The sequence below is a fragment of the Acinonyx jubatus genome, chromosome B4, assembly GCF_027475565.1.
Source record: "Acinonyx jubatus isolate Ajub_Pintada_27869175 chromosome B4, VMU_Ajub_asm_v1.0, whole genome shotgun sequence".
Lineage (NCBI taxonomy): Eukaryota > Metazoa > Chordata > Mammalia > Carnivora > Felidae > Acinonyx > Acinonyx jubatus.
In genome coordinates, this window is record NC_069387.1 from 61200983 (window position 1) to 61220318 (window position 19336).

The 19336-nt window shown below is 39.2% G+C and overlaps 1 protein-coding gene across 7 annotated transcripts in view; it reads right to left on the reverse strand.

Moving 5' to 3' along the window:
• OVCH1 (ovochymase 1) overlaps nt 1-19336 on the reverse strand; it is an 84672-nt gene that overhangs the window by 43597 nt on the left and 21739 nt on the right. For 4 of the 7 annotated variants that reach the window (XR_008300199.1, XM_053226099.1, XM_053226097.1 and 1 more), the window contains exons 12-17: nt 18718-18846; nt 16589-16663; nt 15456-15636; nt 9312-9384; nt 8442-8637; nt 4710-4864 (exon numbers count right to left, since the gene is read on the reverse strand). Coding sequence is in view for 6 of the 7 variants with exons in the window: in XM_053226099.1 (XP_053082074.1) it covers nt 4710-4864; nt 8442-8637; nt 9312-9384; nt 15456-15636; nt 16589-16663; nt 18718-18846 (809 nt within the window). In the remaining variant the exon portion in view is untranslated. The remainder of the gene's footprint in view (nt 1-4709; nt 4865-8441; nt 8638-9311; nt 9385-15455; nt 15637-16588; nt 16664-18717; nt 18847-19336) is intronic. The other 3 variants (XM_053226102.1, XM_053226098.1, XM_053226100.1) reach the window with 2 other exon arrangements.

Below are 19336 nucleotides of genomic sequence, written 5' to 3' on the forward strand. Positions count from 1 at the left end.
AAAATATATAAAGAACTCATACAAATTGATAACAAAAACCATGCCAACTAAAAAAAAATGGGCAGAGGGTCTGAACAGGCATTTTTCCAAAGAAGATGTACAGAGGAACAGTAGGTACATGAAAAGATGCCCAGCATCACAGATCATCAGGGAAATGTAAATCAAAACTACAATGAGATATCACCTCACACTTGTTAGAATAGCTATCATCAAAAAGATAAGGCAAAAAATGTTGGCCAGGATGTGGAGAAAGAGAACCCTTTTGCACTGTTGGTAGGAATGTAAATTGGTATATTACTATGGAAAATAATATAAACATTACTCAAAAAATTAAAAATTAACTACCATATGATCCACTTCTGGGTATATATCCAAAGGAAAGAAAAACAGGTTATCAAAGAGGTATCTGCACTCCCACATTTATTGCAGTTTTATTCACTAGCCAAGATATGAAAACAACCTATTTTTCTATCAAAGGATGAATGGATAAAAAATATATAATATATATATAATATATATTATATATATATTTAATGGAATATTATTCATCCATGAGAACAAAAGAAATCCTTCCATTTGTGACAACATGTATGATCTTTGAGGACATTATGCTAAGTGAAAAGTCAGACAGCAAAAGACAAATACTGTAGGATATCACTTACATGTGGAATCTATAAAAGCTAAACTCAAAGAAACCAAGAGTAGAATGAATAGTTACCAAGGGTAGGGGAGTAAGGAAAATGGGGAGATCTTGGTCAAAGGGTACAAACTTCCAGTGATAAGATGAACAATTCCAAGGATCTAATGTACAACATGGTGACTATGGTTAACAATACTATATATTTCAAAGTTGCTAAGAAAGTAGATCTTAAGTGTTCTCACAAGAAAGAAATAGTAATTATATGAAGTAATGGAGGTTTTGACTAACTCTACTGTGGTAAGCATTTCACAATACACAACTGCTTCAAATCATCACGTTACACATCTGAACTTATACAATGCTATATGTCAATTATAGCTCAAAAAAGCTGTAAAAAAAAGCCTTAAAACAGATTTTCATCTTAAGAAAGTCTAATTTTCAATCAGCCCCTCTTTTTTAAAAAATTTATTTATTTGGAGGGAGAGAGAGAGAGAGAGAATGCACAAATAGGGGAGGGGGAGAGAGCGAGCACTGTCAGTGAAGAGCCTGATGAGGTTCTCAAACTCACGAACCATTAGATCAAGACCTGATGGGGCGCCTGGGTGGCTCAGTCGGTTGAGCCTCCGACTTCGGCTCAGGTCACGATCTCGCAGTATGTGAGTTCATGCCCCGCATCGGTCTCTGTGCTGACTGCTTGGAGCCTGGAGCCTGTTTCAGATTCTGTGTCTCCCTCTCTCTCTGACCCTCCCCCTTTCATGCTCTGTCTCTCTCTGTCTCAAAAGTAAATAAAAACGTTAAAAAAAAAATTAAAAAAAAAAAAAGACCTGAGCGGAGGTCGGCCACTTAATTGACTGAGACACCCAGGCGCCCCCATTTTTTTTTGACACAAACGTACTTAGAATCAAACTAAATCCTTTGTCTCCTCATAAAATAAACTGAGTTGATGATATATTTGATATAGCAGTTTATTTTCTATGAAGAATCTCACAGAAGAAATCCTAAAGTGGGAATAGGGAGATAGATTCCCTAGCCTATAATATAGAGCAATGAACATTTTCTCTGGGCCTAATTTTTTTCCTTATGAAACAAGGTTATATATACTGACAACCCCTTCGAGTTTGAAATGGTCTGATGTGTCAAGTCAGGTTTTTTCCTTAAATAACTTATTCATGCAGTACCAATACATATGAAATACACAATTTTTCAGGCAATTACAAACATTCCAGAGCCTGTCTAATTTATCTTTTATTTCCCATACCTATCACAGGGCCTAGCATACAGTAAATATTCAATCAGCAAATGGTATCTATTTATTTGAAAAAAATATTCAGTGCCTATTGTGAACTAGGCATTCGGAGCAAGAGAGAGTATCAACAAATTAGATGGTGATAACAGCTATAAAGAAAATATTTAGAATAGTAGAGAATAAAGGCAGGTATTTGTGCATGCTTACATGCACATGTATGTGCATGTAGTTTCAATAACATCTGAGTGGATATATGAAAGATGAGAAGAAGCTGGGTTTTCAAAAACCAGGAAGAATAGCATTTTATGCAGAATTGATATCTGGGCTAAGGCCCCAAGTTAGGCAAGTTGTGTGGTCAGAAAGTAATCAGTGTGGCTGAAATATGTCAGCAAGAGAAGTATGAAATAGATTGGAAAATCAGCAGGAACAGGACATACACCACTCTGTGAGGACAGAGATGACTTTGCAGGTCAAAGAATTTGAAATTTTAAAAACTATCTAAGATGTGTTGTGAGCAGAGAAGCACAGGATTCTACACTGGGTCACCAAAACTCCGTGCCTCTGCAGTCCAACATTCTAGCTCACCTTCCTGGATGAGAAATCACATTAGTTAAGTCCATTACCTCTGAGCACACACAGGAGGGTAAAAATCAACTACCTGATAGAAATGCTTGAGTCCATATCATCAACGTTTCTGCAATCATCTTGCTAGTAATTTAGTGTTCTTAACTAGTCCCACTTATTAGCCAGAATCTCAACTCCTCTATTTTCCTCCCCTTGTATTGGCAGCAAATTCAGTCATGATGCAAAGTGACAGTTTGATGTAGCTGAAATACATGCCCACCGAGGCCACAATATTTGGGTCACCTCTGACATGGACCTAATTCCCTCCCTAGTTCTCCTTTGCTCTCTTGATACAGAATAAGGTGTTCCCTTAATGTCAGATACTGTCAAACATGACAGAGACAAAGAAACCATTTGTGATTTCCTTGATTCGAAGCACAGAGGAAAACCATCCCTCAAAAGGGGAAGAATAAATACATTCATTCAGAGTACTTTTCTATTTGATTTTTATAACATGGCATTTCTGTCCTCTGGCAGACATTGTGAGTGCCCTTCCCATATTTCTCAAGTTTTCCAGTCCCCATCTCGGCCCTGTGCCTGAGGGCTGTTCCTCTCCTCCACTGCATCCATGAGACAGGCCAGAAGTGTGCCAAGTCCTGAGGAATTAACAGACTCCTCCCCCAGCAGCCCTGGAGCTATGACTGAGCAAGTCCATCTCCCTCACCCCTCGGATGGGACCACACGTGCTGTATTTTGCATTGCTGCAGGATCAAGCTCAGTCCCCTTACTGTGGGAGCCGACTTAATAGCACATCTTCCATTTCCTGCCTTCCCTTCCCTATACTGCCCTCTAGACTTTCTGACCAGGGATAGCTGCACTTCCTAAACAGACCATTGTACCTGAATCCTTGTCTCAGGGTCTGCTTCTGGGGAATGCGAATTAAAACACTCAAAAAAAATTTTTTTAGAGAACAGAATCTAAGTAGCACTTGCCACCACAAAAGTGTTTAAGTACCATCCGTTGATACTCAGTGTTAAGAGGGAACTTTCTTCCTTTTCACCTCACATTTTCACATGGGAAGACTTCCATCTAGATTAACACCCAGTTTTCTCCCATTGGTTCATGTTTCTTGATTAAGGGGAAAGACTATCAAAAAGCAGCACAGACTAGAGACATATCCTCTCTTCCCTCTGCACTCTAGACCAGCATGAAATGACAGACCCAGAGAAGTAGATCTTCCCTGCAGACCCGCAACTTTCCCATCAGTGGGTTGCCTCAAATCCAGACTGAATACTGAAGGTGGGCTACAGACCATTAGAAATCCTTTTTGGTTGTATATCTAAAGTCACATTCCTCAAGTGGCTTCTTGGATATTAAAGCTGGTGTTTTACAGTCCATTTGTCCACATTCTGTCTTCCTCTTAGCTGATTTGAACTTGCCAATAGCATGCTTGTGCAACTGACATGTTAATATGTATCTGCACTGCTTTTGCCTCTAAATATCACTGAAATTAAACTATTGTTTTGTGATTTGTTTTCCACTACGTATGAATAACACTTTTTCAAAGTTTCTCATTTTCTTCACGATTATTTTATTTTAATCTGAAAATTAAGAGTACATAGGAGATATTACTATTAATTCAAAACAGTAAAAAAACAGGGCACCTGGGTGGCTCAGTTGGTTAAGCATCCAACTTTGGCTCAGATCATCATCTCAGGATTCATGAGTTTGAGCTCCACATCAGGCTCTGCGCTGACAGCACTCGAAGCCCGCTTGATCTCCTGTCCCCCTCCTTCTGCCTCTCTCCTGTGCATGCTCTCCCTCTCTCCCTCTCCAAAATAAATAAAAACATTGAAGAAAAAAAAGGTTTAAAAAATAAAATAAATTAAAAAACTAAAAACCTTAACTCATAAGTAGGATACACTGACTTAGAATCCTTCTCTGCTTGTTCCTCTTTTCCCACAGCCTTACATCTCTCTGAGCACACCTTCCTTCTTGCAGGCCAGTTAGCAGTGCTGCTGTCCCGTGTTCTCATGGGCTCCTCGGTCCCCACCTGCTTTCTGGCCCTCTCTCCATCTCAGCAAGTGTGGAGTCAGGAACTCCCTCTTCCCATTGTCCTACTGGCATTCCTGGAAGGGTGTGGTGTGATGCTATCAGGCACAGGCTGTAATGGTTACCTGTGGTTCTGAGCATGTCTCCTAAGGAGGGTCTCCATCAGATGACCCTGGATCTTCCTTTGCAAAATCAGAGTCATCTCACCTGACAGAAATCCTTCCCTCCAGAGGTTGCAAAACCAGCACAGATCATCCTCTCTGTGATCCCTCCTGGGTGAGAGCGGTAAGCGTGTTCACAGACCTCTCTTTCTAACACAAGCACCTGAATCTGCTGCAAGCGCCTTGCAAGGCCGCCACCTGCTTAAGAAACAGATTCAGAAATACAGCTTCTTAATGAAGGAAACAACACATTATGTTAAAAAGACATATTTAATTTCAGACTTCCTTTGCAGTAATGTAATTGCAATCACTCAGTTTGGCCTGAGCTGATGTTAATAAAAAAATGTGTCTCACATAGGGTGTCTTTATTTCCCAAATGTGGCATTTTGGTAAAGGAATACATTATCAAAAGAGCAAAACCAGAAGCATTTTTTTCTAGTTTATTTTTGATTTAAAAGTTAGTGTTTCAAACATTGTTACACAAAAATTCAGAAAAAAATTCAGCAAGATATGAATTGGTGTTGTATAGGATGTATATGATTATATATTTTAAATGGTATATTTACAGATAAAAATATATTATAAATGTGAGAACATATTTATAAGACTTCCTAATATAAACCAAAATCATATCCCCTTTTCCTCTATTGTCACTGAGACTAATCTCAACTCCAATTTGAAAGGACTAAAAATGGTGGTGCTTGCGTGATTCAGTCGGTTAAGCATCCAACTTCAGCTCAGGTCATGATATCACAGTTCATGGGTTTGAGTCCTGCGTCGGGCTCTGTGCTGACAGCTCAGAGCCTGGAGGCTGCTTTGGATTCTGTCTCTCTCTCTCTCTCTCTCTCTCTCTCTTTCTCTGTTCCTCCCCTGCTCATGCTCTGTGTCTGTCTCTCTCTCAAAAATAAACATTAAAAAAATTTTATAAAGGACTAAAGTGAAGGCTATAAGGCTAACAATGAACACTACAATACTTCTCATAACTGACCCTCAGGCAGAACTGTATTAACATGTATTCTGCATGACTTATTCTATCACTTTGGATTCATGGCTAATTTTAAAAAAGCTTAGTATTAGCAAGTACCTTATATTTGTACAGTACCTTAATATTACTCCAACCCAATAATACAACATTGTGAGGTGGGTTGTTCACATATATGATCACGTTGACCTCACACATGAAAAAAAACCCAAGAGTTTTGAAAATCTGATCTCACAGCACATGTGGGGCAAAGCTAGCACTTAAGCCTAGGTTGGACTCTAAAGCTCGTGCTTTTTAATGTATCAATCTAATACATAAATAAATTTAATGGTTTTTGAAATCCTCTTTTTAAGGACCATTCCTGCCACTGGTCTTTACCATTTCTTAAAATTAAGAACTCATTTTCTCTCAGATTGAAAGAATGAATTCGCCTTTCATAAGACTGTACGTAAGCGCCTTTCACTTGTCTGGTGGTCACGGAGGTGGTGACGGTTGAAGGTGTCAGACAATGGGCACATTTATTCAAGGTCTTGGAAGCCAGTCAGTCAAAAAAAAATTTACTGAGCATTTACTCTATGCTAGGTGCATCGGTAGCCCTGGAGGAGAGTGCAGAATTAGGCACCTGCCACCACGAGGCTTCCACTCTAACGGATGAGATGTGGAGAATGATTACATACACTAACGTCAAAGCACAATCGTGTGTGATGAAATGATAAAACTGGGTGGTGCAAATGTGACGGAAGGGCAGTCCTGAGGCAGCAAAGTGATCGGAGGAGGGTGTGCCGTTCTGAGCTGCGAGCAGAACGATGAGGAGGCAGCTGGGAGAAGACTGAAGCAAGAGTGTTCCAAGCTTCAGAAAGCAGAACAGGTCTTGTGTTGAAGAGGAAGAAAGAAGGCCACAATGCCTGAAGCGGACACAGGGAGGAAAGGAAGTTGGAGAGGTAAGTGGAGGCCAAATCACAGAGTTTTCCAAGTCAGGCTAGCAGTTCAGACTTTATTCTAAATGTAAAAAAAAAAAAAAAAAGAAAAAGCACCAAAGAGTATCAGCTGAACCACGCTGATTTTTATTTTTATTTTTTTGCTTTTTTTTTCAATATATGAAATTTATTGTCAGATTGGTTTCCATACAACACCCAGTGCTCATCCCAACAGGTGCCCTCCTCAATACCCATCACCCACCCTCCCCTCCCTCCCACCCCCCATCAACCCTCAGTTTGTTCTCAGTTTTGAAGAGTCTCTTATGCTTTGGCTCTCTCCCACTCTAACCTCCTTTTTTTTTTTTCCTTCTCCTCCCCCATGGGTTTCTGTAAAATTTCTCAGGATCCACCTAAGAGTGAAAACATATGGTATCTGCCTTTCTCTGTATGGCTTATTTCACTTAGCATCACACTCTCCAGTTCCATCCACGTTGCTGCAAAGGGCCATATTTCGTTCTTTCTCATTGCCATGTAGTACTCCATTGTGTATATAAACCACAATTTCTTTATCCATTCATCAGTTGATGGACATTTAGGCTCTTTCCATAATTTGGCTATTGTTGAGAGCGCTGCTATAAACATTGGGGTACAAGTGCCCGTATGCATCAGTACTCCTGTATCCCTTGGGTAAATTCCTAGCAGTGCTATTGCTGGGTCATAGGGTAGGTCTATTTTTAATTTTCTGAGGAACCTCCACACTGTTTTCCAGAGTGGCTGCACCAATTTACATTCCCACCAACAGTGCAAGAGGAGAACCACGCTGATTTTAAATCTTAGCTTTGATAAGTACTAGTTATGGGATCTTAGCAAGTGACTTAAATCTCTTGAGCTATAATATCCTCATTTACAACACGGGGAGGATAAAACCTCCTCATCTGGTGGTTGGGCAGGTTTGAGGAACATGTAGAGTGGCTGCAGGTGGCACAGTAAAGCTATGCTCACAGACAAGCAGATCCCAAATAAATGACACACAAACACAAGGAAAATGTACAAGGAAACCATCTTCTACAGTGGAAAGAGGCAAAACGCAAACATCAACACGTTCAGATCTGCCAGTATTTTGCTGTGGCTTTAAGAACTCTACGATCTAGACCAGCAGTCAGCAAACCACAGCCAGCAGACCAGTTCTGTGCCAGCCCCATCCCCAGACCTCTTCGTAATGATGTGTACACTTTGAAATGGCTTCTAAAAAGCCCCAGAGTAATATTTCATGACACATGAGTATTATATGAAATTTAAATTTCAGGGGTGCCTGTGTGGCTCAGTCGGTTGAGCATCTGACTTCAGCTCAGGTCATGATCTTGCGGTTTGTGGGTTCAAGCCCCGCGTCAGGCTCTGTGCTGACAGCTCAGAGCCTGGAGCCTGCTTCAGATTCTGGGTCTCCCTCTCTCTCTGCCTCTCCCTGCTCACACTCTGTCTCTCTCCTTCAAAAACAAATAAACATTAAAAATTTTTTATTTAAATTTCATAATAAACTTCTACTGGAACACGACCACATCCATTCTGTTAGATGTATATGTCTATGGCTGCTTTGCACTACAATGGCAGAGTTGGATAACTGGGACATGGAACATATGGCTTGCAAAGACAAAGAAACGTATTATTTGGCTCTTTACAGATCTAACGTCCCTATAATAAGTCACCCTGAAGGAAAACTATAAAACAGTTCATTCTCTAATCACCTATGACTAAATAAAACATGGGTTCTATCTTTCAGAGAGAAGAAAGGCTAAAGCAGGTATTGCTTGACATCATTTCCATGCCAAGTTTTTTAAATTAGCAACTGGCAATAATTTTTATGCAAAAGTAAAATGTTCACCTTCACTAATGCTTCCCCATCCAGTCACAGCACAGATCTCAGAGGAAAAGAGTGGCTCCGTGCTTTCTGGGAGACACGCCGGCCTCACGACGGAGTTGAACGCCAGAGGAGAGCTCAGTTGTATTAGGGCGATGTCAGAGTCAAAGCTCCGGCTATCAAAGTCTTCATGCACCACAACGTGCTTGGCCCTTCTCACCTGTATCAGTGGTGAGCAAGTGAGTTACAAGATAAAGTCAATGAGTCAAACTACTTCTTTGCATAATAGTCCAAAATAAACCTTCAATCTCTGTATTGCCATGCATCAGCAATGAAGGTGGCTCTGTACTGAATTGAAAAGGGCAATCTGTGTTTGTAATTTGCAGGAGGCCATGAACTTTCTGAGGACAGTCCTGGAGAAAGCAGGCTATGTGGACCTATGTACACAGACTTTAATTTACATTTCCTGACCTGCCTCACTTAATTCTCTGATGTAATCGTGAGCTCAGATTATATCTTTATGTTTTTTATTGAAAAAAATTTTTTTGAACGTTTATTTTTGAAGGAGAGAGAGAGCATGAGCAGGGGAGGAGCAGAGGGAAAGGAAGACACAGAATCCAAAGTGGGCTCCAGGCTCTGAGCTGTCAGCACAGAGCCCGACACGGGACTCCAACTCACAAACCGTGAGATCATGACCTGAACTGAAGTTGGAGGCTTAACCAACTGAGCCACCCAGGGGCTCCACAGATCATATCTTTAAATGTTGATACATCCGGTAACTGTATAGGGACACTAGGAGATGGGTACCTAATTACATATTTTAGCTAAAGGTATTCCCCAGCATGTGATAACACTTAGGATAGAGGCAGAATGACCCTTCAAAACATTTCTCACCTGCTCAGTTGATTCCTTCAGGGTTCTGTCATGGTCCCCAGCAACAATGGTCCAGAAGAGTGGATTATTTTTCCTGGAGAAAGAACAAGAAAAGTTTGACATGAGGAGTCATTTTTTTACCGTTTGATCTAACCTCATGGGGCTCTACCAACACGCACTGTGTTTAGCTCAGCCAAATGCCACTATTCCCCTGTCTGGTGCCTTTGTGTGATCTCCTGCCTGGGAAGGTACATCACACCTCCTGATCTACCTGTAGAGTTCTTAATGATGCATCCCGCCCCTTTATTTTGGCAATAAAATGACCTTGGAGCCCCTACCAAATATCACCAAACACTATTTTTAAGTTGAAAAATTAAAAAGAAAAACTATAGCTTACTTTCATTTCACAGTGATATTAAGAATACATAATGAGATAGCTTCAGGCCTATGTTTTACTGTTAAAAGTAGCCAAACATTATCCTACAGGAATACATCTCAAATTGTTTTCTTTTAGCAAATCACCAGAATTAATGGAACAGAGGTTAAAAAATTTATCAGTTCACAAAACAGGTAAAACTCACCTATGGCACCTATGGGATTATTTTGGGGAGATGATGATTGGAAGAAACATAGGGAGCTGCTGGGTGTTGGCAATATTTTGTCTTATGATGTGGGTACTAGTCACGTGGGTGCTCACTTTGTGAAAATTCCTCTAACTATAAACTTGACATTTGCACCCTTTTGGTATATTTCAAAAGGATGTTTTAAAAAAGTTTAAATCAATATCCATTAATCTGCCACATCAAGATTTTCAGCTGAAGAAATATGTGAGGAAAGAGTCCCTCAATTGTCACAAATATTATCACTTCAGCTTGGAGATTCTTTAATTTTCCAAAATTTACTTTTTTACTTAGGAAATGCAAGGTTATTGAAATTATTTTTTCAATACGCTTTATTCAAAGGAAAAGTTTCTTCATATACATGGGCATCTTCTGTCTAGTCTTAACCATGTTCATTTCAATTCCTTGCATGATGAGTCTGACTTATTCATGTGTTTCAATATGACTTATTAAAGGAGCCTACTCAGGTAAAGTGCTTGGCAAATACCTTCCAGATGGTAATGACTCCATAATGGTAGCCATTATCAGTGTTATTTTCTGCCATGCACTCTAACTGAAGGATTAAACTTTATTTTCAAAGTCACCCTCTAAATTATTACTTGATAGTAAAGAAACTTATTTTCTAAAGCCACTCTACTTCTTTAGATAGAGGATAGCGTGCACAAAGCAATGAAATTATAAAAATCATGGTATAGTTGATAATGTAGATCACAACTTCTAGTGAAGTTTTATGTGCACAGTCATCAAATTTCCTTTAATTTGGTAGAACACTGTGTAAAAAAATTGTTATGACAGAACAACATACATGTTATGAGGGAACAGAGTCTGAGTTTTTCCAACAGTAGGATAATAGCTCTAAGTAGCAACTGATGGATTTCTCCATCCTATCTCTCCCCTTGCGCACAATCAAATTTCATTTCTTATATCCTTAGGGTCTTAGCCCCAATCCAACAATGGGACATATGCCACTACTGCTTTGGGAGAAGAAATAATTACTGCTGAATTACAGAAAAAAAAAGTGGCTGAAGCTGAAAAAATTTAAGTCTTTAAGAAAAATTTAGTCTTTAAGACTGAAAGATTCCAATGTAGAATTGCAAAGTGAATTTAGTTCCCTACAGTAAAACTCCCAAATGAGCACAAATACCAGTGTGAAGTCAGCAAAAGAAAAATACCAGTTTTTCCTAACTGTGAAACATTACCTGGGAATTTCTTACAAACACAAATGTTGAGGCTGCACACCAGACTTATAGATTCAGCAACTCTCCAGGTGATTCTGGTTTATGCTAAAGTTTGAGAACTAATAAACTAATATTAAGAGCAACCAGTGCCAGTGAAGCCATGGGAGGTGGTCCAGCGTTGCTGTTATCTTTCATGTCTTCGGAGTGCTACCCAACACTGTGAAATAGGCTGGCACCTAGTGCCCTTCAGCAAAAATGATGTCTACTTCAGCTCCCCAGCTGGCTTATCGCCCATGGCAAACTTCCCTTATCAATGGATTTGGATATGTGGAAGCCCCCCTCAACAGAGGATGGGACCCTGGGTGTCTACCAAGTCAATGAAGATGATCCGGGAGAAACAAGTCCATGAAGGAATCCACTGCAGAGTTCCCACAAAGGCAGAGTATGAGTGGAACATACCAATTTTGTTACTCTGACCTATCAAACACTTCTGGTGTAAAGAGCCATATACTCCAAGGAGTAGCTTCAAAAAGACATTTCTCTGGCGAAATAAGTCAGGCAACTATGAAGAGTTAAAGAAAAAATGAGGCACACAGACATTTTCTGTATCATTATAAATATAAGGCACAATGTTTTGTGCAAAAAATAATATATATGGTATATACAAATACTATAAAATAGACCGTGTGCTTAAATATTAGTGGGAAATCATGGGAATGCAAGCTGGTGCAGCCACTCTGGAAAACAGTATGGAGGTTCCTCAAAAAATTAAAACTATAACTACCCTATGGCCCAGCAATTGCACTACTAGGTATTTTTATCCAAGGGATACAAGTGTGCTGTTTCGTAGAGACACATGCACCCTCATGTTTATAGCAGCACTATCGACACTTTATAGCAGCACTATCGAAATGTTTATATCAACATGTTTATAGCAGCACTATCGAAAGTATGGAAAGACCCCAAATGTCCATCAATGGATGAATGGATAAAGAAGCGGTGGTATATAAATACAATGGAGTATTACTCAACAATCAGAAAGAATGAAATCTTGCCATTTGCAACTACATGGATGGAACTGGAGGGTATTATGCTAAGTGAAATTAGAGAAAGACAAATATCATATGACTTCACTCATATAAGGACTTTAGGAGACAAAACAGATGAACATAAGGGAAGAGAAACAAAAATAATATAAAAACAGGGAGGGGGACAAAGCATAAGAGACTCAAATATGGAGAACAAACAGAGGGTTACTGGAGGGGGGTGTCGGAGTGGGGGATGGGCTAAATGGGTAAGGGGCATTAAGGAATCTACTCCTGAAATCATTGTTGCACTATATGCTAACTAATTTGGATGTAAATTAAAAAAAAATAAATCAGATTAAAAAAATAAATATTAGTGGGAAATCAGATAATTAAAACATTGTTAGTATTGATCACTTCTAAAGAGGAGGAATGGATTCATGAAATGGAGAGAGTATTTAGATTTTACTTGATAACTTTCTTTAAGTGCCTTTATCCACAAGCATTACTATTATAAAAATCCTTTTTTTTTTTAAGAAATCAAGAAATCACCAATGAAATTGCATACAAATTCCTTTTGTGGTCAACTTTAGTGGTTCACAAACATTTACAGCTGACTGTGTTTATTAATCTCAAATGACTCATCAATTTGAATATCCCCTTTGTGAAGAATGGTCTTGCTATGGTCTGTATCTTGCTGCAAGGTGTCTGGTTAATCACATAAATTCCCAGAACAGACTACACTAGTTGACAAGGGAATCTGCCAAAACGTCGCCTGTGCCTCGAGCTTCAATACTAATATTTGTCTTTTCTAAGACATTAATTGTTACTAATTAATCAGCTACTATTGAGGCTTCTTTTCCATGATACATAAAAATGAATTCTGATAGGGTTACTTAAAATGGGCATTTCCAAGGGAGGGAAAGCCTAGAATGAATGGCATTGGACTGAGTTGGAAACATCCACATGAAGTCATGTTTAGCTTAATATAGATACAGAAAGATAGCTATATTTACAGAATGGATTAGTAACCATAGCTATATCTCCTAGCTCTGTCAGCTGAGAGGACCTAGTGCAATAACACTCTAGTAGCAACTAGTACACGTACCACTTAGACCTTGATTTCTCATACCATTCTCCAATAAAGTAGACCAGGGCTCACTGGAGAAATGACTGGTTCTAGGACTGAGGAGGGAATACATCAGATAAACCTGGAGCATTTTGTAGTGTCACAAATGGATAGGGGCATGTCAAAAAGATAAGAGGTGACCCTGAAAGAGCTGACACTGGTCAAAGCTGGAACAATTTGAGCAACAAAATAGATATGTAGTATTTTAATGTTATTTTTTTTTTAGAGAGAGCGTGAGAAGGGGAGGAGGGGGAGAGAGAGAGGGAGACACAGAATCTGAAGCAGGCACCAGGCTCCAAGCTTTCAGCATAGAGCCCGATGTGGGGCTCACACTCACAAATGGAGAGATCATGACCTGAGCTGAAGTCGGACGCTTAACCAACCAAGCCGTCCAGGTGCCCCTGTAGTATTTTCAAATAAATATCCCTGAATCCATACCAATATAAATACATTGTTTAACAAATAAATCAGGAAGAATAGACATATCTCCCATACAGAAAAATTTCAAACAATTTATGTAGACACTTTCCACTCAGGAGGTGAAGCTTAATACCCAATGCCTCAAGTGGCATATGACTTCTGTAGTTTTCCTCTTCCAAAACCATAATCCCAGTAAAACCATGAGGAAATAGCAGATAAATTCAAATTGAGGGACCTTCTACAAAATAACAGATGAGTACTCCCCCAAACTGGGAAGGTCATCAAAAACCAGGAAAGTCTGTGATACTTAGAGCCAAGAGTAGCCTTACGTGACATGCCGACTAAATGTAATGTGGTATCCTGAATGGCAAAGGGAACTGCAACCACAAACACCTTGAGACAGAGGAAATGCAGCATGTTTGAGGAACGGGGCTGGGCCATTATGAGCAAGCAGGGTCAAGTTTGGGTCAGATAGACAGATAGGAAGTGGTTCTTCATCATGGCTGTACATTGGAATCATGAGAGGGTTTTTTTTTTAAGTTTATTTATTTTGAGAGAAAGAGAAAAAGTGCATGAGCAGGGAGAGGGGCAGAAAGAAAGAGAGAGAGAGAGAGAGAGAGGGAGAGAGAGAGAGAGAGAGAGAGAGAATCCCAAGCAGGCTATTGCACTGTCAGCACAGGGCCTGATGCAGGGCTTGAATCCATGAACCATGAGATCATGACCTGAGCTGAAATCAAGAGTCAGATGCTCAATCTACTGAGTCACCCATCTGAGGAGTTTAAATAAAAAATAAAAAATTAAAAAAAAAAACAAACTACCCATGTCTAGAAGTCACCAACAAGTGACTTTAGTTTGGAAGGAAAATGAATTAATTACAGTTATACAAAGGCACCTAGCTTATCTATATACCATTAAGATAAGAGCAATTCACAGTAAAATAGAAACTACAATTCTTTTACATTATCAAAACCAAGAAAAACCAAACAATGTACTAGTTTTAGGGATTCACAGATGTTAAAATTAAAAAAAACCCATCAGTATCATAAATACAAAATTTAGCATACTGTCTTCCTCTTGGCAGGGGTCCTAGGGGGTCTTAAGAAGTGTAAAGAGTCTTCCTAAACTGGGTGGCAAGGACACATATGTATATTTACTATTCTTTAGACCACATATGTGTCATGTGCAGTTTTTCATATCATGGCATAATTCACAATTTAAAAACCCTGAAAATGTTAAGCAAAATTTTAGTTCATTGGTAGTCCAGTGACCAACGTGGTAGATTATCCTACTGTGCTCTCCACTATTTGGACCATATTTTAAGAAAAACAACACTAAATCAATCCAGAGGAAGTTGTACCACATGGCAAGGTATCTGGAATTACTGACAAACAACAGAATGATGAGCCCTAGCTTAAAGATGAAATTAAGGGGCAATGTGAGAGAGATCTTCAAGTATAGGGAACACTGTTATGTGAAAGAAGAAGCAGACTAAGTTTTTGTTTTCGAGAGCTCCAGTAAATTTAGACCAATAGGTTTCTGCTAAAGAGAAACAGATGTGTGCTCAACATAATAATCAGAGATTGCCATAAATGAGATGAGCAATTTCAAGATTTGATCAACATTTTCCTCACTGACATTGTTTAAGTAGAGGAAACGGCTGTATAGAAAGTCGTTGAAAGATTCCTGCTTTAGAATTAGCCTGGATGACTTTATTCAATAATTATACTTCTACCCTAGGCATGGCCATAAATACATGCTAAGTACGTTATTAAAATATCATCAGTTTCACTCACGATTGCACACAATGGGCTGCAGTGAGAATCCAGGTTGGGTTGAGGATGGCACCTCCACACTGGTGACTGCCTTGAAACCTCACACCCACCTGCCATGGCCAACAGTGGGGACAGGCTTCCTCCCCCACTACAGTTCTTCTGGAAAGCCACTGGAGACTAAATGGAGGGATGCCACAGATACCTATAGCAGAGAGGATGAAATTAATGACCTATCCAACTGAAATAAGAAAGAACATACACCTCCTCCAATAGCTGACAGTAGTAATTTCCAAGTATCAGATGAGCTTTATAGAGATATCAACTCCCTAACATCCACCTCTGAGGAATCTGATTTTAAAAGCTTGCCTTGGTAACTCTGCTAAGCAATTAGGTTTTTGGTTACTGGCCTACAGAGTAATATTTACTCATTCATTCAGTAAATAATTTTAGTGGTTGGTACTGCCAGGCAATGTTCTCGATAGTGATGTTTTAGGTGTCGCTGATCTATCAGTGAATAGAATAGACAAAAGTCTTGGCTGTCATGGAACTTACATTCTACTGGGATGGGTTATTTTTGTTGTTGTTGTTGTTGTTGTTGTTGTTGTTGTTGTTAACCGAGCATATAAAGTTCTTCATACATATCCTTGTTTCTTCTCTCTCTCGTGGCATTTTCTCCTATTACAGCTCCCTGTACAACTTTCTATTATAGCCCATCTAGGCCATATTGAATACATGCATATAGAACAATGAAAGATCATAATTTTTGACCAGATACTTCAGATTACAAGTAAGTTCAAAGTTGCCAGTGTGTGCTAAAATGAAACAAAACAAAAAACTTTGTTTTCTCCCTTTGCCTCAAAATGCATAATCATATATTAAATATGGATTCTAGGAAGATATTTTAAATATCAAGTTTGCACAGGTGCAAATGAGGACAAAGAATTACTCTCTGCACCCTTTTCTTCTAATCATAAAGCTTATTTCTTCTTCCCTCTATTTATATGTGTATATGCAAACCCAAACAAAATTCTGGAAGTTTCATGGACCTAAATGTAAAACTCATTCTTCTTCATTGTAGAGTTATATAAATGTAAAATGAGGCTTTCCAAAGAAGAAAGATTAAACAGGTAGTAACTACGTGACCATCAACTCACCATATGGAATAAGTTTTGCAGAAGATACAAGATTGGTTTGGGGAGGTGATGTTGATCCAACTTGGTTTGAAGAGTCTACAGAGAAAACATTTTTTTAATTGAAAATATTTAAAGTCGTGTACACTAGCTGACCCTGCTTGCTTATCCTGGTCAATCATAAAACCACTCTAATGTTGATTTCACTACTGCAATCTTTCCAGTGCTAAATGCCAGATCCCATAGATGTGATTGGTTATATTTTTCTTAAATTCCTAGTGTATCTGACCCTTTTAAGCATTTCTTCCTTCTTTGGCTCCATTAAATTACTCTCTTGATTTTCTCAAAAAATCTACGACCATCTCTTCTCAATCTCAGTCTTTTTTTCAAGATCCTATCCTCCAGCCTGCAAGATATTCCACAAGGTACAGTTCATAACCCTATTACTATTCATTTGCATATATATGACTTCCACATTTCTCTCTTAAGTCTCTTTTCTGAATTCTAGATGTAGAATATGCTAGCTATATTCATCTGGATCTCCCACAAGCTCATACAAATCCACTTGTCTCAAATGAAACCAATTGATTTCAAGAGTCAACACGGTCTTAGGTTTCTCTGTATCATTTAGTGCTCTACCATCCACCTAGCCACTCAAGCTAGAGTCCTCAGAATCATGCTGGAATTTTTCTACTTTATGTATCACCTTTGCCACAACATATCTGATCAAGGACTACACCTAAAATAAATTCTTACAATGATTTATTCACTACTCTCCTTGTAAATTCACTAATCTCTGCCTAATCTTTGTCTCTATCTTCCACATTACTACCAACGTTTGAGTTCTGGCTCCACCTCTTGGCAGTTATGCATCTTTGGGAAAGCTACTTAACCTCTCTGAACTTTCTTCCTTCATCTGTGAAAAGGAGAGCATTGTATAAACCTCTTAGGTTTGTAAGGAGGAATAAATGTGGTAATGCATGTGAAATGTTTAGTCTATACTTGGTACAGAGCAAGTAATCAACAAATGTTAGCTGGCTATCCTATCACTCTGGTACCTAAAACTGAATGCCCTGAATCCATCATGATACGACTCTTGCCTCTTCTAACATTCCAAAACTTGAACACTGCCAAATTATTTGTAGTTTTTTGTACATCACCCATTCTTTTCTACACTAGGGTCTTTAAGGAATGATATTCCTTCCATCTCAGTAAAGGCTGCTTTATTTTCTAGAATGGCTAGAAAACTATAAATCCTTCAAAACCCTGAAATGTCCCAAAACAGAGACAGTCAATCTCATTTCTGAATTGCATTCTCTAATCTAAATTATCTACTTTTGATATAAGGTGCTTAAAGTGTTTTTTGATCATTGAGTGGATGTAGTTTCTTAGCTTCACCAGAGGTTCTTGTTAAAGCACAGATTCCTGGGCCCCATCACAGATCTAAAGAACCTAAATCTTCAGGAGTGGGCACAGGAATCTGCAGTTAAATTTTTTTTTAATGTTTATTTAATTTCAAGAGAGAAACAGAGAGTGAGCAGGGGTGGGGCAAAGAGAGAGGGAGACACAGAACCTGAAGAAAGCTCCAGGCTCTGAGCTGTCAGCACAGAGCCCGATGCAGGGCTGGAACCTATGAACTGTGAGATCATGACCTGAGCTGAAGTCAGATGCTCAACCAACTGAGCCACCCAGATGCCCCAGAAATCTGCATGTTTTGGGGCACCTGGGTGGCTCAGTAGGTTGAGCGTCCAATTTTGGTTCAGGTCATGATCTCGTGGTCTGTGAGTTCAAGCCCTGCGCTGGGCTCTGTGTTGATAGCTCAAAGCCTGGAGCCTCCTTTGGATTCTGTGTCTCCCTCTCTCTCTTACCCTCTCCTGCTTACACTCTGCCACTCTCTTTCATATAAATAAACATTTAAAGAAATGTTTTTTAAAGTAGGCTCCATGCCCATGACCCTGAGATCAAGACCTGAGCTAAGATCAAGAGTCAGATGCATAACCAACTGAGCCACCCAGGAGTCCCAGGAATCTGCATTTATATTTTGTCACCAAGGTGTTTCAAGCACCCTAAATTCAGGTAAACATGGCTAAGTGATCTTCCATATAACTATTTTCACAAGCAAAAATAATTACTGTGCTAGTGCTTATCCTCACCTGAGAGCAAAAAGGTGAAACTAGCCTTGAAGCCTCGGAAGTTATTTTCACCATCACTTTTAAAATGAATCAGCAGCATATTATGAGGACTGAATATTGGAGTAGGGTTTAAGATCCCACAAAGTTTAGCTGTAAAAGTTTTAGGAAAGTTTGATTTACAGTTACAAAATTTTTTAAGTCAGAAAACAGAGGTAAAACATTATCTAATTTTTTCCCAGCAATTCTGGTTTTCTTCAACTTTGGTTTGTAGGCACACTTTTCCATTGTATGTGGAAGTGAAACACTAGTTTCAAGATAACTATGTGTTGTAATTTTATCTCATAGAAAAACACTCTACAGATAGAGAAAAGACATCTGATTTTTAGCATGCATAGAAATGTCAATTGACTTTTAATGTACACAGTGCGAAGGGGTGAGTTAAAGAAAATCCCAAACTTTGTATCCTCCTTTCAAAGGGAAGTTGGCTATGCTTTATGTAAGTAACACCTGAAATCTGCTTCACTTGGAGCCCACTCTATACAGATCCTATTCAGCTGGATGAGGGGGATTGTGCCTCCACTCAGTTGCCCTGAATATCCAAACATTCCCAACCCACCTATACTCCTGGGTCTCAGACCCA